The sequence below is a fragment of the Dromaius novaehollandiae genome, chromosome 7 (genome assembly GCF_036370855.1).
Source record: "Dromaius novaehollandiae isolate bDroNov1 chromosome 7, bDroNov1.hap1, whole genome shotgun sequence".
Taxonomy (NCBI): domain Eukaryota; kingdom Metazoa; phylum Chordata; class Aves; order Casuariiformes; family Dromaiidae; genus Dromaius; species Dromaius novaehollandiae.
Window position 1 is genome coordinate 20,138,705 of NC_088104.1, and position 20,878 is coordinate 20,159,582.

Sequence of the window (20,878 nt, forward strand, 5' to 3'; positions counted from 1 at the left end):
TTATACTCAACAGGGCAGTTATTGCTACTATTCTCATAACACAAGTCCATTTCTGTGATGATTAAAAACAAAAACAAACGAAAAAAAACAAACAGAGCCATACCATTGCCTGAAAATCCACCTCAGCATCAACAAGAGCTTTGGAAATCTGCGCTGCTTGCTGAAAGTGAACATTATCTGAAAAATAGAAGAAAAAAGGAAAAAAGTAAACAAAAATTGGTTCTGTACTACTCTGGGGGGAAAGAAAAAAAAAGCAAAACAATGAACACAGAAGACTCGCCAGTACAGCTGACTGAAACCACAAATTAGTTGTAGAAAGCAGTATTATTTTTATTGACGTAAATGTAACAGCCTTGCCCCTTCATGCTTTTGTTTTGTCAGTAGTAGAATTGTGAACCTGTCTGTAATACTAAAATGTCTAATTAACTGCAACTCACCATCTGCTGTTCCATGAATAAGGAGATAGTCAACTTGCTTGAATTTTTCAGCTCTGGCCATTACTGTTGAACTCTGAAATTAAAGAAAAAAGAAATAAGGTGCTATTTGTTAGAAGATGATTTGCTACCAAGTGACTTTCATTCCTATTGACACAGTCTGGGGATCCTTTGGATAAAAGCAACGACCCCTTCCCCCCCCCCCCCCCCCCGCCACAAACTAGCATGTTCACATATCCAGCAGCACTGTGCTAGCACTCAAACTGTTCTGCACCGGTCTGGAATTATTACCAAGGGTTATGTCTGCAAAGTAACAAGTAATTCCAGAGGGGAAGAGTTTTGAGTGAGCTACACATTTAATGCATTGCTAACATGTTGTTAGCCTGCAGCACACCACTTGCCATAGGTTTCCTCTGCTACTCAGCAGACAAGTTAAAAAATGTTGCCATGGCAACAGTGCACCCTATGCTAGCAGAGAGTTGATATTACAGAGACTACATGCATTATTTTCCCCACCTAAATATACACTGCAGTTTACCTGTAGATAATAACAGACCTAGTGAATCATCATTCTCAAGTAAAAATGGCTGAGAAGAGGTTTAAGATGGTGCTCTCCCCCAAATACAATGCAGAAATGAGTGGAGAGGAAAAAAAAAAACAAACAAAACAACAACCCAACACTAAACCAAACCTATAAATAGAAGCCAAATGGTACATTGGGACTGGAACAATACTGTGCTGAAAAAACCCAGCAACTGAGGTTAAAGAAACTTAAAGCACAGTAACAACATACTCACTATAACATGGTAACCTCCTAACCTTATACCGTGACCAGGACTAAGGAATGAGGAAAGTAAAAATTGCAAAGATGATCTTTCATTTGGGCAAGGAGAAGGCATATCATAGTGCTCTGACATGAGGGTGGGAGGAAGTGAAGGGACACACACACAAGACACTGTGGGCTTGGTGAGAAATCCAGCATAATGGGGAAGAGTATGTTGAATGAAAATTTCCTTCTATTAGCAGTATTACAGGGCTTCTCTGCTGAAGATTCCTGAATTCTTGTGCACATTTGCTCTACATTATAGCAAATAAAAGACAATAGAGAAAGAAAAAAAAAAGTATAAATGAGGAATATGTTTTTTCTCCCCTTGCTACTAAGGTGGTATCCTTGCACATGGATCTTTATGTAGCACCCCCTTCCCTCCCCCAAAAACACACCACAGAAGTGTTCCAATTTCCTTAGGTCTCTGTACGCTCATCCAAAGCGTCTTTAAAGCACATATAAATGTTAAAACTCTTTTGTCATGGCAGAATAGTGTATTGCAACCGTCTCATAAGTGAAATTAGCTCTTTTTGATTAGTCGACCAAATTTTAAAAACATGTTCAGCAGAGAAAAAAACAACAAACCTCCAATCTGTAAAACTATAATTGCTCTCTGTTGATAAGGAAAGGCTGTGGATCAACAGAAATCCCATGTAATACATGGAAATCAGTGCACACTGGAAGCATGGCATTGTGTCCATTGAAACAAGTTGGTATCACAGCGTAAGAACAGATATATTACGAGAGTGCCAAAAACTGCAGAGCGGACTTTGATTCAACAGCAGCCCACCTCGAGAATGAACTGGGAAGTAATGGCCAAGGGATTTAAAAACCAAACCAAAACAACCCCACAACAATGAAGCAACATCTTTTGAGTGAAACATTTTCTACATATACAGATGGGAACTTGGTAAAGCTCCTTTATAAACTTCCTTCCGGCAAACCAATGCTGGTTGAGGGGAGAGCAAACCCTGAGTGAGTGGAAGCCTGATTTGACTAATGAGTTACACTTCTGTGAATTTGACTTTCCAAAACCAGTTTTTAAAAAAGGAATGTCACTGTTTCTCTTCCAAGCATTAGATAAAACTATTTGTAAAAGACTTCAGAAAGAGGGAACACACAAAAGAGATCCTGGAAAACAATTCTTTTTCAATGTTTTATCACTTGAGACGGTTTCCGATGGTCATTCTGGGCTGTGCTCTACGTATACTCAACACAGACAGTCCCTTCTCTAAAGCGTGCTCTAAGGATACAACATTTTTGTCAAAAAAGGTTGCAAAACAGGGAGCAATCTCAAGTTAGACACCATTACAGCTCAAAGCAACAGCTGAATAGGCTGAACAAACCCCAAGTGGACAGCAAATAAATTCAACTTAATTTATTCCTTTCTTCCTGCAGTTATACCGCAGTGACACAAGTTCTGAAAAAGGTACTATGCGTAAGTACGCAGAATTAGGCCCTGCCGAGTGTAACTGGCTTTTCTAAAGATCACACAGCAGTCAACATTTTATCAGCACTCAACAAACAAGTTAAGGTTTGGCTGAAACTGAAGGTCTCTCTCCCTTTAGCATATTCTCAGATAATAGAACAAATGTCAAATCAGTACAAGATGGCATATTTACAAAATTGTACCCTGTTTTGCATAACCTAATGATGCAGCAGTTCTTAAGGACTGAACATTTCAAATCTGCTAGCAAAAGATTGCCAAATCTATGACTGTTTCAAACACTTGCCAAAAGCATATCAAATTCAGAGTGAACTGCAAAATAATCTCGCAAGTTGAACAGTCTCTTTGGTATGCTTTCCATGGCTACTGCATCTGACCTCCAAAGCTTTGGCCTGTTTTAGTCTCAGATCCTATGCACCAGCGACAGTCTTTCTGGGCAGTTTCTCTGCCCTTCCGCCTAGGATCTGTACTCATGTTTCCATGATTATACTAGGAGCACCACCCATGTTTCCTCCTTTCTTCTACACAGCTCTAATTTTTAATGCTTCACAGCTACCTTAAAAGGTACCAATCACACCTAATTAGCCTACTTAGAGGTTTGTGAGTCATCCCTCAGACTCTTCTCCTGACAAAGAGAACTTACAGCCCAGATTTCTGCTCCGCCGGTAAATGTGAAACCTAATGTCATAATACTGTATACAAAAGCATACCCCTCATACCATAGCTGGTTTCCTGATGGTTTATATTCATGATCATTAATAATGATCTGTGCATTAGCAAGGCACCTAAGCAGCATACATCTGCTCTAAGTCCCATTTCTTTTAAATTAGGGCACACACTGCCGAGTTCATGCAACCTTCATGCTTTCAAGCTAGCTTTATACCAGATACAGTAGGAGAGAAAAATACATGATACAGCATGCAAACCTGACAGTACAAAGTTAACAGTTCAGAAGTGCTTTAAAGCTTCAACTAGGAGAGCTTTTCAATACATGTTTTGCAGTAGCTTGCCAAATAACAACAGCATTCAGTTCAGAAAATAGCCCTCATCAGCAGTAAGGGGCCAGAAGGAAGGTTACTGTGACTGGAACCGCGAAGAAAAGGGACGTGAGCCAGGAGAGTGCTGGGCTAGGGTCAGCAAGGGGCTTCAGCAACAACAAAATCCTACAACGTTTTCTTCTACCTCCACTGCAAAGGCAACAAAGCCGCTTCTAAAGCTGCCCACCACACCAGGTTTCTATGGAAAAGCAAATTCCAAGTAATGCATTCCTTAGGGCATGTAAGAACAAATGAGGACTTAAGTAATATTTTCCTGCCTCTAGAAAAAGCAGTGAAGTTTGACAATCTGATCTGTACAATTACCCCTCTTCCATCTAGCCACCATTCTCCCCAATTAGTCCTCCGAGTAACACATTTAAAACCTTTAGCTCTTTGGTACTGGCAGTTTCAACGTGGCCATTGCCAGCAATGGATACGATGCCAAGAAAATCCGACTCCTGGCTTGAAAGGATTAAACAGTCCTCTGTTGCCATCTGTGCTGTGAAGCTGGTGAATGACTTTGTGCACCCAGAGCGTTAACGTTCGTTCTGCACGACGACAGTGACTTCTATTTACACTGCTACCTCGCAGACCTCCTACTGTTCCCACTGCCTTAAAGGAACAAGCCTGACAAAGGGAAGGCAGGCTGCCGCGGCGGCCGGGCGGTCCCTGGTGGGCCTCAGCAGCTCGTTGGTACGAAGAGCCAGACAAAGTACCAAGTCTTCCAGCAGTCACTGCCACTCTCCTTAATTTTAACCAGGACTTCTGACATGGCAGCTGACAAAACTAGATTACTGCAGCGATATGTCAAACCAGACCTTTCAGTTCATATATACATACGGGTTTTTTTAAACCATGTTTTTAGCCAATACAACAATGCCTTTCTCTTTCTTTCACCCCATGACACTGATGTTTTAATGCATCAAGATACAATTCAACCTAAGCTATCTTCTAACCTATTCACCAACCCAAATAATTATGCACAGAGAATGACCCATTTCTTTTCCTCTCTCTAATGGACATCCTGATAGTCTCCTCTCACTTTGTATTGCCTAGCACACATTAGGAGCCTGCATCTGGAGAAGAGAGGGGCAGCACGTCTGTGTCTCCCATCTGAGGTATGCAAGAACAGGTTTGGCCCTGTGTCACCACGGCTAAGTACCTCTATGAAACACCCCAATAACTGAGTAACTGAGGCACAAAGTATCCCTCAGGTTGCTTGTTGTCCTTCAGCATCCACTGTATTTCCACCTTAATCTGAAATTTAGGAGAAAAGAAAAAAAAAAAAAAAAAAAAAGCCTGGGCAGCTCTGCCCTATTCCCAACTACTTTACTTGCAACTTCAAGAAGCCCTTCAGGCAACAAAAAAGGGCCAGTACAGAGGACAGCAGTACTGCTACTCCTCCGGCAAAAAATCCACCATACCACAACCAGGGTAAACAACCTACAGGTATTTTGCTCCCATTAAAAAAAAAAAAAAAAAAAAAAAAAAAAAGGAAATTTCCTCATTTGCTGGGCAAACATTAGTTATTTCAGGCCAAAGTTCAGAAATCCCACATTGACAGAGTGAGGCCGAAATTCCAACCCTGACACACTGTCGGCTCTCAGTTGATCTGCAGCTTCTTCGATCTGATCACAGTACTGCCAGACTTGCCTACCCTTCAGAGTTTCCTAATATTTTGGAGATTTTACTTCCCCCAAATAAAGCTTGCAGCTTCATAAATCAAAAAAATTCACATCATATCCATGTTTTTTAATTAAATTTCAGTAAGAACTGGAGTACATTTGTTTTGGTGGAAATACTGTTTAAGACAAAGCATAGTTTGCCCACTAGCATATTAAATTTTAAAACAAACTTGTTTCTTGGTGATTAAAATAAAACAGTTTTTACAGCTTGTTTTACAGTCTGCAAAGTAGCCAAATGGAACTGAATGTTAAAAAAAAAAAAAAAAAGAAAGAAAGAAAACAAACCATACAGCAAGAAGTGACTGCTTCACTCAAAATCCAAAAGCATGAGAGTATAGTGTCTAAAAGCACAGTGCAATGACTATAACAGCAATGAAGAAACAAAGTTAAGTTATTTTTTCCTATGGGGAAGGAATTGGTAGGATATATAAAGAGCAAGAGAGTGGTCCAGAAAAAAAAAAGCAACACCCTTTAAAAATGAAATTAAGTGATTTCTTTCTTACATTATAGTTTTTCAGATTATCACTTTCTGTAGGAAGGCCCATGTATCGCTCCGTGTATATTGAATCTGTAATAAAAAATGAACAGAATGTACTACTTAATTTTCAGTATTTCTGTCTACCTGAAATTTCACACACTGTGATACAAACAATAAGAATGCATTACCATACTGGAAATGAAAAAAAAAAAAAAAAAAGAAAAGAAAGAAAAGAAATCACAGTTTTCTCACAATGAGGCTTGTAGGTAACCATCGTTATTCAGAATATTTAATCTTGTTGCCATGGACACCTGAATGCTGAATATTAATAAAGTACTTTGTGTCAATGTCACCTTATTGTTATTCTTTCAGTAATTCTATGAAAACTGCTGAAAATCTTGCAGTAAATGACTAGCATTTTTTAAACTATCAGAAAATTTGCTACTTAAAAACCTAAGAAAGGAAATGTAAGCAGTGGATTAAGACTCAGCTGGGCTCTTATTTATAGTCAAAATTCAGTATCTCCAATTTTCCACAGATTTTTCGGCACGATATATTATTGCTTCTGCAGATTTGTTGCCTTATTATAAGCCATACGAACCGATACTCTGTCATCATGTTATAATGTCCATTTGACTACCTATCAGCGCTGTCACACACTGTTCTTTAATGTTGAATATGTATGCCCTCATTACCCTTTCCCTTATCTAATCAATTAAAAGCAGAATTTTAGAGATACTGATCTTCATTAAAAAAGATTGCCTGCCATAATGCAATAGTCATGTCCAAAACATTATGAAAACATCTCTACATCCTCAGCTGACTACTACTAATACCTGGCAGCATGATTTGATCTGCTGCATTAGCCAGAGCACATAATATGCTGTTACACAGCCTCAGTGCTAGATGCAGAATGATAAATTATGCCTTATTTAATAGAAGTTTGCCAGGAAAGGCTTTTCTTTTACTGCTTTTGTACAAATCCAAACCAGAAAAGTTAAAATCATACCATTATATTATATTATATTTTTATATATAGTTTTTTTTAAGCTGGGAGGACACCTCCTATAACTGTATTCGTAGCCTCATGCAACTACAACTTTACACATTACAATAAGGTTGAAGCACGTGTAGACTTGTCTGTTTGTTCAGAAGTTAGTTTGTATCACACTGAGCTATTCTTATGATTAAGTTTATAAAATCCAAATTTTAAACTCTAAAAGAAAAAAGAAAACTAACCATAAGGAATTCAAATCCCATTCTGTCATTTTGAGAGAGTAATTTATAATGCAAGTTTGATGATAAGTCAAAGTTAAGATAAGTCAAGATAAGTTCATTCTTATAAGCAAAGCAGCATTTTAAGGAAGCAAAGGACGCAATGGATTTCTGACATTCACTGATGGTCTCAGCACCTCAGAGCGCATGGCAGCTTTTGAATGCAAATGCAGATATTTACATTACAGTAATACTACAACTATTACAATAATTTCACATTCATTAAAGGTTAAAGACATTATCTGTAATTGTGCATCTGACTTTTTAAAATGAGAAATAAGATTTAGGGAATTGGCTGAGTTCTGAAATGTAATATCCGTGAGTTCATCAAAACAGACCAAGTGGCATTTACATGGTATCTAGTAGATAATCAAAGTTCTATGCTATGAATCAACACTTTGCAGCATGTGCACTGCAAGACATATGGGAGTCCTTGCAATGAGGAAGCCATCACATACCATAATATTGCCAGCTTGACACGGGGGCAACCGCTATTCCACACTTGAACACTCCGCTTCCAGAGCCAAGCACCATGGAGGTCACATATCCCCCGTAAGACTGAAAAGAAAACATTGCTGTTATTTTAGTCAGAAAGAAAAGGATGGGGCCCATCTGCTAAACTGTTCATCAGACATTTACAGGCTCAGCATTTTTCATATTAATGAACCGCACTCTGAATTTGGGTCAGATCTCACCCAGCCTGCACAGTGGAGGAAACCGGCATCAAAGCGCGCGTGACAGCTGTGGCTCTGATGAATGAGAACTTGCTGTGGAAAAGGGGTGCAAACACCGCTGAACCGTGACTCAGCTCAGTACAACAGCGTTTGGTGGCACCGTAGGCAGCAGCGCAAGACAGGAGGCAAGCCCCTGCCGACCCCCCGGGCCCCCTCTCTGTGCCAGCCGGGGGCAACCAAAGCTCAGGCCCACAACGCGCCGGATGACGAGCTGCACCGGAGCATCAGAAAACGTACAGCTCCCTCAGAGCAGGCCCACCGCGGTTCACCTGCTACCTCTCCTCCAGGGCGTCAAGAGCGAGACTGTGACTGGGAGCGAGGCATCTTCTGCGGAGTCTGTGGGAGGAACTGTGCAACGAAACACTGCCTGCTGCGCACAGAAAACTCACTCCCAAGCTCCCGCCTGATAGACAGATGATTATATACCTGACATACTCGAGCGTTCAGGCAGCAACATACCTAAACAATGTCACCGACCGCCCAAATAACTGCCCCCACAACAGCTTGAAGGGGTTATTTTGGGAAACGTGCCCACTCGCTTTTAAAAACATGAGCAATTTTTGGATGTCGTTCTTATCTTGAAATCAGACTACAGGCAAATGGAACTTGGTCCTAGTTCAGAGCTCTCAAATGCTTGCTTCAACTTCAATACTTAAGTCCACCCGATGAGATCGGCAAGATAATGTATTTACTGATTAAACCCACGTATAAATACTTTGCCTAATCTGGCCTTAGTGAAGATTACTGCCAAAGCTACCACAAACAAAATTAGGGTACTTAGTGAGAGGCTGACAATCTGAGAACTCAAAAGACAAAGAAATTGCTTTTCCCCATAGGTTTGATATACTGGGAACACGTAGTGACCTAGTGACACTACTGAATGCATGCTAGAATGTCTTCCTTTTATTGGATTATCTTGCACATGGGAACCTGGCAGTATCCCTTTAAATTGTTTTTAATTCCTCTAGTAGTGTTGTTTTCTGTTTCAAAAGTCCCTGAATGCTTGCAAAAGAGCAGTGTCTCTGTGCACACAGGCACTTGCATGATGTAGTTCTTCAGTTCCGTTATGGGACTTTGCCATGACCCCAGAGGTTCGTTACACTAAACATTCACGTACATCAGGAACAGAGGAGGCAATGCAACAACTAGTTGTTACAGTTAAATAATAACCCAGCCAAACTACTTTGAGTACTTACCCAACCCCAAAGAGCTATTCTGTCCTTATCGACAAAGCTCATTTCAGAAAATTTTCTAAAAGCAAACAGAATAATTAAATGCTTATCGGATTGCAGGTATCTGCAATTACACACATGCTCCTGTTTTCCATCATGTAGGCCTTCTTCTGTTGTCTAAATAAGCATGTCCCACGTCATCAGTGACTGCTTATGACAAAATGCAACGCTTCATACATGTCTTTAAAACAATTCAGAAAAATATATGTGAATGTGAAAAAACAAAACCTGAAGAAGTTCTGCCAAAGCCCTCTATCCACATACCTGGCATTTGTATCATTTGTTGGAAATAGATTTTTTTTATCCCTCCCCCCCCCGTTTTTAAGAAGTAGAACAGTAACTTGAAATTGTGACAGTAAGGGACAGACTGACACCTGTAAATCCAGTCAGGGTTTAAAAAAAAAAGATTCTGAAACACCACCAAGATACGAATGCTGAGTAGTTCAGCACATATAAATAACTCTCCATCACAGCAGAACCTTGCAGAAAAGCCTGGAGTAAAACTTTCAGCTTTGAGTCCTTTGCTCGTGTGTCCTTTTGCCAGTGTGCCAAAACTATCATCTCTACAAGGCTACAGTAGGGCTACAGTAAATCTGTTATTAAAGCACTAATTCTTCTTTCTTTTTAAGCATAAAACAACTGTCGGCACTCTTCAGCATATAATGTAGAATTTAGTTATGCTTTTGCCAGTAATTTTAAGGTGACCATTCAAAACCTTCACCTTTGTTGACCGTTTCACTGCACCTCACCTGGCTGATGCTATCTGGTCTTCCACTTCATATGTTCCTAGTCTTCGGTTTATTGCATGCATAATTTCGTCTCCTTGGTAGCCACTTCCTCGACCATCAAAGCTGGCCACGATGATCTGTTCTGTGCTTGCGAGGTAAGTGGCCCAGTTGATCCGGAAGACATTATCTACTTTCTGACTACAGGGTCCTGCATACCTGGGTGAAAAGTCCCACAGGATTCAAGCATTTACTCTCCACATGTTGTTTCATCAAGCATTTGAGCTACAGTTATTGCTGACAATTTTTGGCAAACTTTTAAACTAAACTGAGCGGACAAAAAAAGCATCACTAACTTACTCCATACTGCAGCTTACCTGGGTATTAAAAGCAATACACTTTTGAAAATGTGACTGTTAATCAACAAAGCAGGCCAGATTTTATTTAGGAAAGTTACTGCTTTCTGCTTCAATAAGAAGCTATTACGTTTTTAAATGGCTTATCAAAAATCTGAACCAAATTCCCCTTTTTTGTTGTGTTGGCATGTTTAGTCATTTGAGTTTCAGTGTTCAATAAAAGGCCTACTAGAGTAAGAAAAGAAAGAACGGTTCCTATGGCTCTTTAACCCATTTTCCCCAGTTTTGTAAGAGGAGAAAAACTACTAGGAATTCTCAATATCCACCTTTGTTTCTATTCAGTATGGATCCTGATACAGCTGAGGGAATTTCTGATATCAACATCACTGTGAAGTAAAGGTGATGCTGACAAAAGCCCAGGTAAGTCAATAAAATAGAATCAAAACCAAAAGAAGTGTTGACAAGCAAAGAGCATCGACTGCTCATTAAAAGGTTCAGCAGCCATATCAAAAATTATTACAGTGCCACCAAATTATATTATATTAAGATGTATCTAACAATAACATTTGGAGGGAAAAACCAGTAACAGCTACTCTCCTGAGGGATTCAGCTTTTGGTTACCAAAAAAAAAAAAAAAGAAAAAAAAAAGAAAAAATTCAGTAATTTCCAGTTAAAGGGAAACATACTAGCACGCACAGAAGTGCTTGTGCAAGAACAGAACAAAAAGCATCTCCTCATGGTCTGGTCAATGCATCTTTTTTTATGCTTATTAAACATCTTAGCTCGTTTCTCAGAGTAGAAAAAACTGCTTACCAATGAAAAACATATACTTCTCTAATAAAGATTAATTCAAAAGGGAAAAAAAGTTTTTGATAGTTTTCAGTATAAAGAGGATGAAACCTATCAACTTTTCTACTGTTCGAACAGCGTGCACTGTAGATGTGAGGTAACAGTCATCCCAGTTTTAAAGAATCTTTATGTTGATTTCAGTAGATGATGGATAAAATAACAGCATGCATATAATGCGTAACAGAATGTGGTCATTTGTTCACCTGAAGAACATACAAATAACTCTCACATCTTAGATTCAAGAGTTAGGTCTGCTCAGCCTCTTCCAAGGAGACTCAGGCCTTTGAAAACAGTAACAGCTTCTACCTCCCCCCTGTATAATTCCCTGAAAAAATATCTTTTTCAGTTTTATAGCAAAAGGATAAGCAAGCTCAGCTAAAGTAAAACTTTGTATTAACTTATTTACTGGCTTTACCTTCTTGACCAGACATGGTCAACCACCTTTAATCTGATGGCTGCACACTAAGATTGTCATTTGTCCAGGAGACAGAAGGTACCTGGGACATATATTGATGAATGAGGTGATGGGGAGCTCCAGAAGCAAGTCACAGGCCAGAGATGCTAAGCTGCTCCCTTCCTCAGAGCGCTGGTGCACAATCAGCTTGGAAAGTAAACAAGCCTCAAATCCAAATCAGCTCTGCAAGTCTGCACCCTCCAGCATCAGGGCAATTACCGATGAGAGCCTCCATGCCAGCACATCGTCACTCACCTCACATACACTGGCACTGAGGCTGCACTGAAGCTGTTTGCAAAGCATGCTCAACTAAGACTACAGGCTCAGGACCCTTCCTCGACACTGAACACCAGTGCCTACTGGGCAGTCAGCTCTTCCAGGATTTCACTTAGTATTTTGAGAGAGTGAGAAAAGACAAGATTACTTAAGTAGATGAGGAAGGGCTAATGTCTGATATTTGAAACAAACAGGGAAAATACCCCTTTGCTTTGCAGAATGGACAAAAATTTTAGTGTGGTTTTCAATTAGGAGGAAGACTTGGGGTGAGGGAAGATCTTAAAACTTGATGGTGATGGCCTTTGAGGTCTTGAATTTATGGAAAAAACACAACAAATGCTAGCCTGACCATGGAATATAGTTTACTAAAACCAGCTGACAGTCAGACGCTACAGAGAAAACATGACATCACACTTCAGCTTTCAGATACGCGGCTTAGTCAAGGTTTCATTCTGGAATTCAATTTCATTGACCATTGAAATTGCATTCCAGAATTGCAGTCTCATTGCAATTTCAATTCTCAGTGAACTCTAAATCTGGAAAGAGAGGTAAGATGATGCTTACATCCAGATTTTTACATCAGATACACTCTGTATCTGCTTCACTGCCACAGGCAAAATACACTCTTGTTAAGCATTACATCACCTTTTGGTACAGAAATCTATGACAAATTGGGATACACCTTGTTTTTTCATTCTCTCTTAAAACTACTTTAAGAAGTGATTAGAAAACATGCCAGTTTTGTATTTCCTGATGTCATTAGGAGCATTTGAAGTAGATGAAAGTGATTATTAACACAACATTGCCATGTAACTCGAAGACTTACACTTCAAGGAGCAGAGGGTACTTCTTTGATGAATCGAAATGGGGAGGCAAAATCATTTGATACCATAGGTCTAAAAGCGAAAAGAGCTTGACTTAGTTCCAGTGAAATAACTCAACATGCATTGCAATTCACATAAAGCATATTTGAGTCCTGCCCTAGGAAAAGAGTCATGCCCTAGGAAAGATCCTAATACATACTGATAAATATTCCTAGTTCATCTAATTTTTTTTTTTTTTTATAGCAAAGTTAACAGAAAGTCTGAAACTGGCAAGTCCAAAATAATAATGATGAAACCTGGGGACTCAACATGCTGTCTTGAAGCAACATAAGCTTGTGTGGAAAACTTGGTGAGTCTTTACAGCAATAAATCTGACAAAAAAGTTTTCCTAGTCAAATTTCCCTCCCAGTCCTAAAACTAAATTCCAAATATCATGAACCTGCCAGGTAGGCTGTGCATGAGAGTTTGTAAGGTGCCCCAGAAACACATCCAATTATATGTTATTTCTCAGGCAACAGTGATTCCCATTCCATCCATGTTATTCTCTCTACCAAATTGGGCTGAGAGTTAGCCAAACACTTTAAATGCAGACCACAGATAAGTTTTGCAAACCAACCAGCTTGATTGTTCACTCAAGAAATTTAAAAGAATGGATGCTGCAAAGGAAGCATAAAACAATGCTGACAGCCTGTACTGAAGTACTGGCTAGAGTGCAAGCTTTACAGAAATTTGTTCAGGCATGAATACGCTCCACATTAAAATAAAAATGCGCTAATCAGCACTGAAAAAATATTATTCTAAACCGAACACATGAATATATATTTTTTCTTTTTTTTTTTTTTTCAACATCCGTGTACCGTATAGTTACAGGTATGGATTTCTTCTTTGACAAGTACATACATGAATTTGTAAGCAGACTTGAGACCTGAAGCAGGACTACGTAAATGGATTTACTTCTGTTTGTGACATTAAAAATAGATTCCCCTTACCCAAAAGCTTTTACCCTGAAGAGATGAAGTAGTAAGAACAAAGAGGAATAAAAAGATGAATACACAACTGATAGCACGAAGAACATCTTTAAACCTCCATCTTGCCTGGAAGATTTCATCTTTAGCCCTAGTAAAAATGTGACTAAAATAAAAGACAGAAAACACAAAGGTAAAGACAGTCATTATATAAATAAGATAAACAGTGGAAGGAGAGAGGCATCAAAAAGAACAGATAACAGTGGAAGAGGGATCTCAGTACAGTTTGTAAAACATAATTTCATTAAGAATATTCATTCATTTTCTCAAGAGCAAGTTTGTCATGAAGAGAAAGGCTAATAGCAAAAGACTGTAGCAAGAACAGTTCAGACAGGCATCAGGCCTACTGCTGCTGACCTGTGTCTACCTGATGTTCCTCAAACGAGGAACACTTCAAGGAAGCTTCTGTACCCTGATGCACAAATTCAGATGAGCAGGGTTAGCAAAGCACTAAGCAGTTGATTTACTAATACTTTGTTCTAGTTTGCCATTCAGAGGTTTATGTAGTTGCTGACCATGAACATACTTTTAAGAATGTGACTACTCAATAGGAATATTTCCATACAGCAAGTCAGAGGTGGTCCTGTTGAAGTGTAGCCTAAATGATTTTGCAAAGAAATTTTTCCATTTATATTCTGTGCCCATTTACAGATAATAATTGTTTCTTTCTTCTGTTATTCCTGCCTACTCACACAAGCCAAAAAGTAATTGTCCTCCCTGTAAGTTAAGACCTATTTGATGAGCTTTGTGCCCTCCCAATAGGTGGCAGTAGGGAACTCGTCTGTTTTACAGGTAATTAACAGAGAACAAAGGAGCTAATGAAAACATGATCATCACAAAAAACATCAAGATATCACACTATGGAAAAAGTGGAAATCTAATCTTAGATTAGAATGTTTGGGGATTTCAGAAAAAAATTGTCTTGTCTCTAAGTGCTGAAGAACTGCAATAATCTCTGCTAAACCATTCAACTTTTCTGTCATGCGTTTTAGCAAAGACCTCAAAGCACTTGGGAAAATGGGGAGAGAAGGGTAAAACATCTTTTAAACTTACCATATCCAGCTACACTAATGGAGCCAATTTTTTTTGAAGGCATTTGAATATCTTTCAATGAATTTTCCAGTTCAGTGTTATTTTCCAAATACCTGATGACTGAAAAAGAGAGTTGATAAGAGTTGAAGATTAGAAACATTATCCTGGAATACGTTAATCTTTTTAAATTGGAACCAGTTTAAAAATTCACTCTGAGGTGATGGCAACCTACACTGCACTCTAAGTTCACTGCAGTCTTTGTTTTTCCTGTAGCTTTCCCTTAATTTTTAAAGTTGATTTCCACATTTTCCAACTAAATGCACCTTTGCAAAAACTGAACAATTATCCACCAAACAAGACATACATTACTCACTGTTTTCTAGCACAAAGTAAAATAATGTTAAATAAAACATGAATAAGTGTACACTGAGCTAGTTTACCTGTCTGGTTAACTAAGATAAAATATCTGAAATTAAAGTTACCCTTTAAAGCTGACATGTTTTAACTATTGTACTAAGCAATGAGAACAAAACTAAATTAAATTTACAGTGCAAATTTCTGGCTTGACACAAGTGATATTTTAAGACAATCCCATACCATTATCATCGCTGCTTCTGTGCAAAGTAGACATGGGCAGTCCAGGACCTGTTAATAGAGAATAAAACCTGCATGTTTGCATGCTGTCTCACAACAAGACCCTTGAAGAGTAATTGGAAGTGGGTGAATCAAAAAGGTTCAGAACTGATTTCCATCCGGTCTGCACATACAGATTTTAAGTCAGTAGGGCCTGAACTCACAGGATCACATACAATATTTAAATTTTCTTGCAGACAACCTATTTGGCTGTGAGATACCGAAGAATTAAACTTCTGCACTTTAACAAGGTCTACCAATCCATTGTGGACCATGGTTTGCAAATCATAAGCCTTCTTAGAGCAGTCACGGAGACTATAGCAGTCTTCTTCAACAGATCACTTCTACAGTCTGACAAAATGATTCCCTCTCTGGTGTCTGTTTCTCTTTCTAGCCCACAGATCATATAAGACCATGGTATCTTAAAAACAACATTTATTTCAAGTTCAGGAGAAATATCAGAGAATGTTATTTTCACCCCTCTGATTAGTTTAGCCTTTGCACTATCTAGCACAAACACTTACAGGTCAAAAGCTCAGAATGCAATCCCAGTGCTTCATGTATGATTACATTCATTAGATTCTTTGAACGACACTACCCATTATAATTTTATACCCACACACGGAAAACTTCTCTTTACCGAGCTTACTGCTTGCCTTGCTCCCAGGAGAGCCTCCAAATCCTTCTACAGATGACACAGCTTCCCATGCACAGCATATTCCCTCAAATAGTACATCTACGTGTAATGCTATATATATATACGGGAACAGCATAGGAGAAAAACAAGTCTTCCTACATAACTTTACCAATGATTTCCAACCTGCTATGGTTGGAACAGAAACTTCTTTCCATTATCTGTCTCTAAAGTAAATACATCATCTCCACTTGGTCAAAAAACAATTGCAACAAAGGCAGTACAATTTGATGGATATGCTCTTACTGTTCATTCAACCTGCTCTGAAGTAGCAGCAGGCTACAACCATTTTTAGCACCTTGCAAATGGCCTTCGATTACAAGTGCAGCTCTTGAGGAGATTCAGATCTGCATAGGAGAGGACTGTTTTGCCACCCCTTTGAGGTCCATTGATAGGTAGGGCTATCATTTTTATTCTTTGTAAATTTTGTCAAGGTGATTTTGAGCGTGGGGGTGAGGGTACATTTTTCTGCTGTCAATGAATGTATCCAAAGATACCAACACATATCATTGTTACGCAGTGCATATCAGGATCTTGATGAAGCAAACTTCCTCACCCAACTAAACAGCGAGTCATGTTTATGTCAATTAATTCGGCATATACTCACCATAACAAACTAGCTGATAATACTGTGCATCTTCGCTGAAGGACACAGAATAATACTGGCATCTTTCTTCATTCAGATCACAGCTAACACATTTAGTAGAACTTGGACTGCTTTCCAAGAGCACTCTGCAAAGTGGACGAGTTTCATTTCAGAGATGAAGGCTGTTTTTTTTTTAAAAAAAAAACTATGCTGAACAAATGTATGCTTTTTTAAAAAATAAGATGACCAAATGAAATAAGATAAAATTCAGGAGTAGAATCCTTATTGACTTAAATAGCCAAGAAAACAGACTTTAAACTTTTGAATTCAATTAATACAGGAATTATTATCACAGTGAAAAAAAACACCAGAGGTTTTGTTTTGGGAATTGGTTCTCTCTTCTCACCCACTATTTCATTTTATCAACCGAATTCATAGAAAAATATTTCACTTATTTTCACAGCTCATACTCCTAAACTGTTTTTAATTAAATATTCCACATAGGACTCCATGTTAGACTTTGAACATCCTAATCTTACTTTCCAATACTTTCTTTTTTGGTAACAAATATTTTACTCATACAGCATAACAAACATCTTACTTATAAAGGTTTCTTCCTCCTGGCATTCCACCATTTTCATTGCTGATGTAGTATCTGTAAAAGCAAAACATATTGGTTATGTTAAGATATTTACAGTACATTACACTATTTAAAGGATTATCTGACATGTTTAGATGAGATTTTTAGTAAGCTAAATGACACCCTTGCGCCCTACTGCCTCCCTATCTGTTTAGGCTCTTGTTACAAGTCCTCCTAATAGAAACCAATAGATTAATTACAATACTTACAAAAAATTACTGGTTACAGCTGCTATGCTGGTTACTTCCCATTCTCCTTCAGTAATAGCTATTGGAGCCTGGAAAAAAAAGAAAAAAAGAGAAAAGAAAAAAAGAAAAAAGAAAGAAAAAAATAAGCAAAGCAAAAAGGGAAAAGTAGAATGTGAAACTCCATGCTGACTAGGAGAAATACAAGTCAGCACTGACTGTCCTACAACTTACTACTCACCTCTGAGCCATTTATATAATGGATGTGCTTGTAACCCATTGCATTGCTGAAGACTTTGTAGTAGGTAGTATTATCGGGTGTAAAGTAAGGGACAGATGGCTGAAACTTGAACACAAGAGAGATATCTATTAAAGCAAACAACAAAATTCCAAACCAAAATGGTAAATTTGGGTTTTAATAGCAGAACAGAAGTTTCAATACTTCAACCAATGCATCATTATATATACTGCAAAGTATTCTGTCTGATGATTTAGCAGGTAGAACCTGTAGCCACTACAATAAAAGTAACTGTACTTAAAATATTTCATTGCTCTTTAAGCAGTAGATTTTCCTGAGTATCAGTATCCTGGTAATGATGTATGCCCTCTCCTACCTCCCTTGAATTTGAAGGCCTACAGGTATTCCTAGTTCCCTCTCACTTTAGGAAACAGTATGCCCATCTACCTCTAAAGCCACTGTTTTATTCTGTTCCACTCTAACATCAAGGTGTAACCTTTAGCAATGTAAGTTTTGTAAAGATACATTTTCTTTGAATTTCCCTTTTTAAAACATATTTGTGGAAAAAGTCCTTTGAATTCTGAATTATTTTTAGTTTGACAGTGCAAAATTTCCCCTTTTCAATGAAAACAAACTGCTAGAAAATGTTGCTAAAGTAGGTGATTTCAAAATGCCAGAGAATCCAAACTGGAATATTTTCATAAGGGAGCTATCCATCTATCAATTGGGACTGATGAAAACGAACTTATTCCTCCTACTGACTGTCTTTTGCATGTGTTCTCATGGTATAGAGAAAAACAGAGGAATGAAACTGAACCAAATGGAAGTTATTTCTGTAATACACGTCCAAAACATCTAAACATCAATTAGCCAATTCACACAATGCAACGTCTCTGAGACGATATCCATTTCTGAAATGAAAAAGCCATTCTGAGCAGGAGAAAGTTCCTCGCCTCTGGCAAGCAATGATGAACTTGAGTCCCTCTAGCTCACATGCTCCCAATAACCACTGCTTCTTCCATAGTAATATTTTTGCATAAAACAACAGGGCAAATATTTTGCTAGCCTCTCCCCTATCACGATCTTGCTTCTTTCCAAGTATGACTTACCTTTAACTCAGTGGGAGAGCTCTACCTTACCTCATGACCTGGTGCCTTATGCAGCAACGCAGAGGCTGCAAAGTCCTGGACATTCTTAAAAGCACTGCTGCTTCCTCTCTATTTGGGGGTGGGGACTATAGATATACCCACACATACACATGTTTACATCCACAGCTTCTATGTGTACATACACAACTGTTTATACGCACACACACGAGTATCCCTGCTCGGTCAAGTGTCATTTTATCCCTAAGTAGATGAGAACAGAAAGGAATAAAGATACTACTCCCCCGTCAATCCTCGCTATTTTCCACTCCCTTTACAGATCCAAGATTTATACACTGAGACTGCCTTTATCCTCCAACAGCTCCCAAGATGTGGGTTGTCTCTTTAAAAGAAAGAAAAAACCCAACAACCTAGTTTAATGGCACAGACTCACATTTTGCCCTCTCATTTTGCACAACTGTTTACAAAGTCTGCAGCTTGATCATCACATTGTCTAATTGTGAAGCCTTTGCTGCAGAGAAGCAAAATGTGTCAGCGTTAAGGCCTTCCTTTCCATATCAAATTTGACAGCAGGTGGGTTGATCTCTCATCTTCATACTGCGGATGATTTCATCCCTGCTGTTGCCTCCCTCTTTGCATTTCTTTAAACTTTCATTTTTGACTTCAAAAGTGAATTAGTGACTAAAGCATAATCAGCGTGTGGAAAATGCGGGAGTGGAAAGTGTACTCTGTGTTCTCATCAAAAACTCTGAAACTCACTTCTCCCTCCAAGTCTGAACTTTTGAATCTCTGCTTCACTTCCCCCAGATCTTCTGTGTAGTTCATTAGGTGCCTACTCCCTACCATGTACGCAGGGACTGAAAGGCAGTCTGGAAAACATCATCCAGGAAACAGTGACTGGTTTGGCAGAAGTGTATGAAAATTTTCACCTGGTCAGCTATATGCATCTTGTCCCCAGGTCCCTCCAGTGGGTATTTTGGATGTGGGAAAAAAATAAAAACATAAGACCGGGAGAACTTGGGATGTTTTTTTGCAACCTGAACTGCTAAAACAGATTTTTGTCCTCTACACACCACCTCCAATCTAATTCAAAAGTTCTAGGATATATTTCTTAATACATTTTATCTCGATAATTCTGGTGGTGGCAAAAACACTGGAGAGCAGCCAAATCAGCATAGCCAACAACTCCAATATAAAGGGAATCATGAATCCTAGCTTCTGCATGCCCCTACCTACCGCTACCAAAGCAATAGGTTAGAATTAAAAAAGGAGTCTGGAAGGAGCTCTCTGCTTTTGGGTGAGCTGAACATGACGCACAGGTCAGGGAGGACAGTTCCGTGCAGCTCCAACCCATGGCCCACTGTCTGCCCAGCCTGGGGCGCTCAGAACCACAAACCCACAACAACGTGTGTGAGGAGGGCAGTCGTGCAGTCCCCTGTGAGATCATTTTTTATATATCCAAAACGCAACTACTGAATGGGTCATGTCTGCACACAAGATCACTACAACAGGCAAGAAGCTCATAAGAAAGTGTCTTAACTATCACAGCGTTATTTAACATGTGGCAGTTTTAGAAACTGAACACTCACATAGCCAATCCAGCCAGTTTTACTTTCTTCCGTACGTTGTTTTTCCTGAGAAAGTAAAAACAAACAATCCCACAAGAATTATGTTTATTTTATAATCAGTCTGTTTCTACAAAGATAAATACAGGGAGGTACTAGAGTAGTACCTTCCTAGTCTCATTTTTTCAGCATCGTGACTCTGACAACCTCATTTTTCTTACCTTTGGACATGTCCAATTTCCAGTAGCACTTGCAAAGTCACAGACTGCGAGGACTGAAAAATTCTGAATTCTTCTAAGCCACTGCAAACAGATCCTTTCATCTGTCACCCATGTTACAACACTCAAATAGTGATCCCTGAAAATAGCAAAAACTGCTACATATTTAAAATTCTCTCTGTATTAATGTACTATGCAATAGTATTCAGCAATTCGCTGAATGAGACTCATTCAGCTTTTCACATTTCGATTGACTCTTCCAAAGACAAATATTGATGAAAACGTAATTATGCTACTTTTTTGTCAATTGCTTTGCTGCTTGGT

The 20,878-nt window shown here is 38.8% G+C and overlaps 1 protein-coding gene across 4 annotated transcripts in view; it reads right to left on the reverse strand.

Annotated features, from left to right (window-relative positions):
- The window catches only part of DPP4 (dipeptidyl peptidase 4), a 91,658-nt gene that overhangs the window by 53,092 nt on the left and 17,688 nt on the right, over positions 1-20,878 (reverse strand). For all 4 annotated transcript variants that reach the window (XM_064514854.1, XM_064514852.1, XM_026094542.2 and 1 more), the window contains exons 11-25: positions 20,558-20,693; positions 20,361-20,405; positions 17,669-17,773; positions 17,452-17,519; positions 17,204-17,257; positions 16,624-16,748; positions 15,287-15,334; positions 14,711-14,809; positions 12,635-12,704; positions 9,898-10,092; positions 9,113-9,167; positions 7,641-7,740; positions 5,933-5,997; positions 438-510; positions 104-177 (exon numbers count right to left, since the gene is read on the reverse strand). In XM_064514854.1, the coding sequence (XP_064370924.1) occupies positions 104-177; positions 438-510; positions 5,933-5,997; positions 7,641-7,740; positions 9,113-9,167; positions 9,898-10,092; positions 12,635-12,704; positions 14,711-14,809; positions 15,287-15,334; positions 16,624-16,748; positions 17,204-17,257; positions 17,452-17,519; positions 17,669-17,773; positions 20,361-20,405; positions 20,558-20,693 (1,312 nt within the window). The remainder of the gene's footprint in view (positions 1-103; positions 178-437; positions 511-5,932; positions 5,998-7,640; positions 7,741-9,112; positions 9,168-9,897; positions 10,093-12,634; positions 12,705-14,710; positions 14,810-15,286; positions 15,335-16,623; positions 16,749-17,203; positions 17,258-17,451; positions 17,520-17,668; positions 17,774-20,360; positions 20,406-20,557; positions 20,694-20,878) is intronic.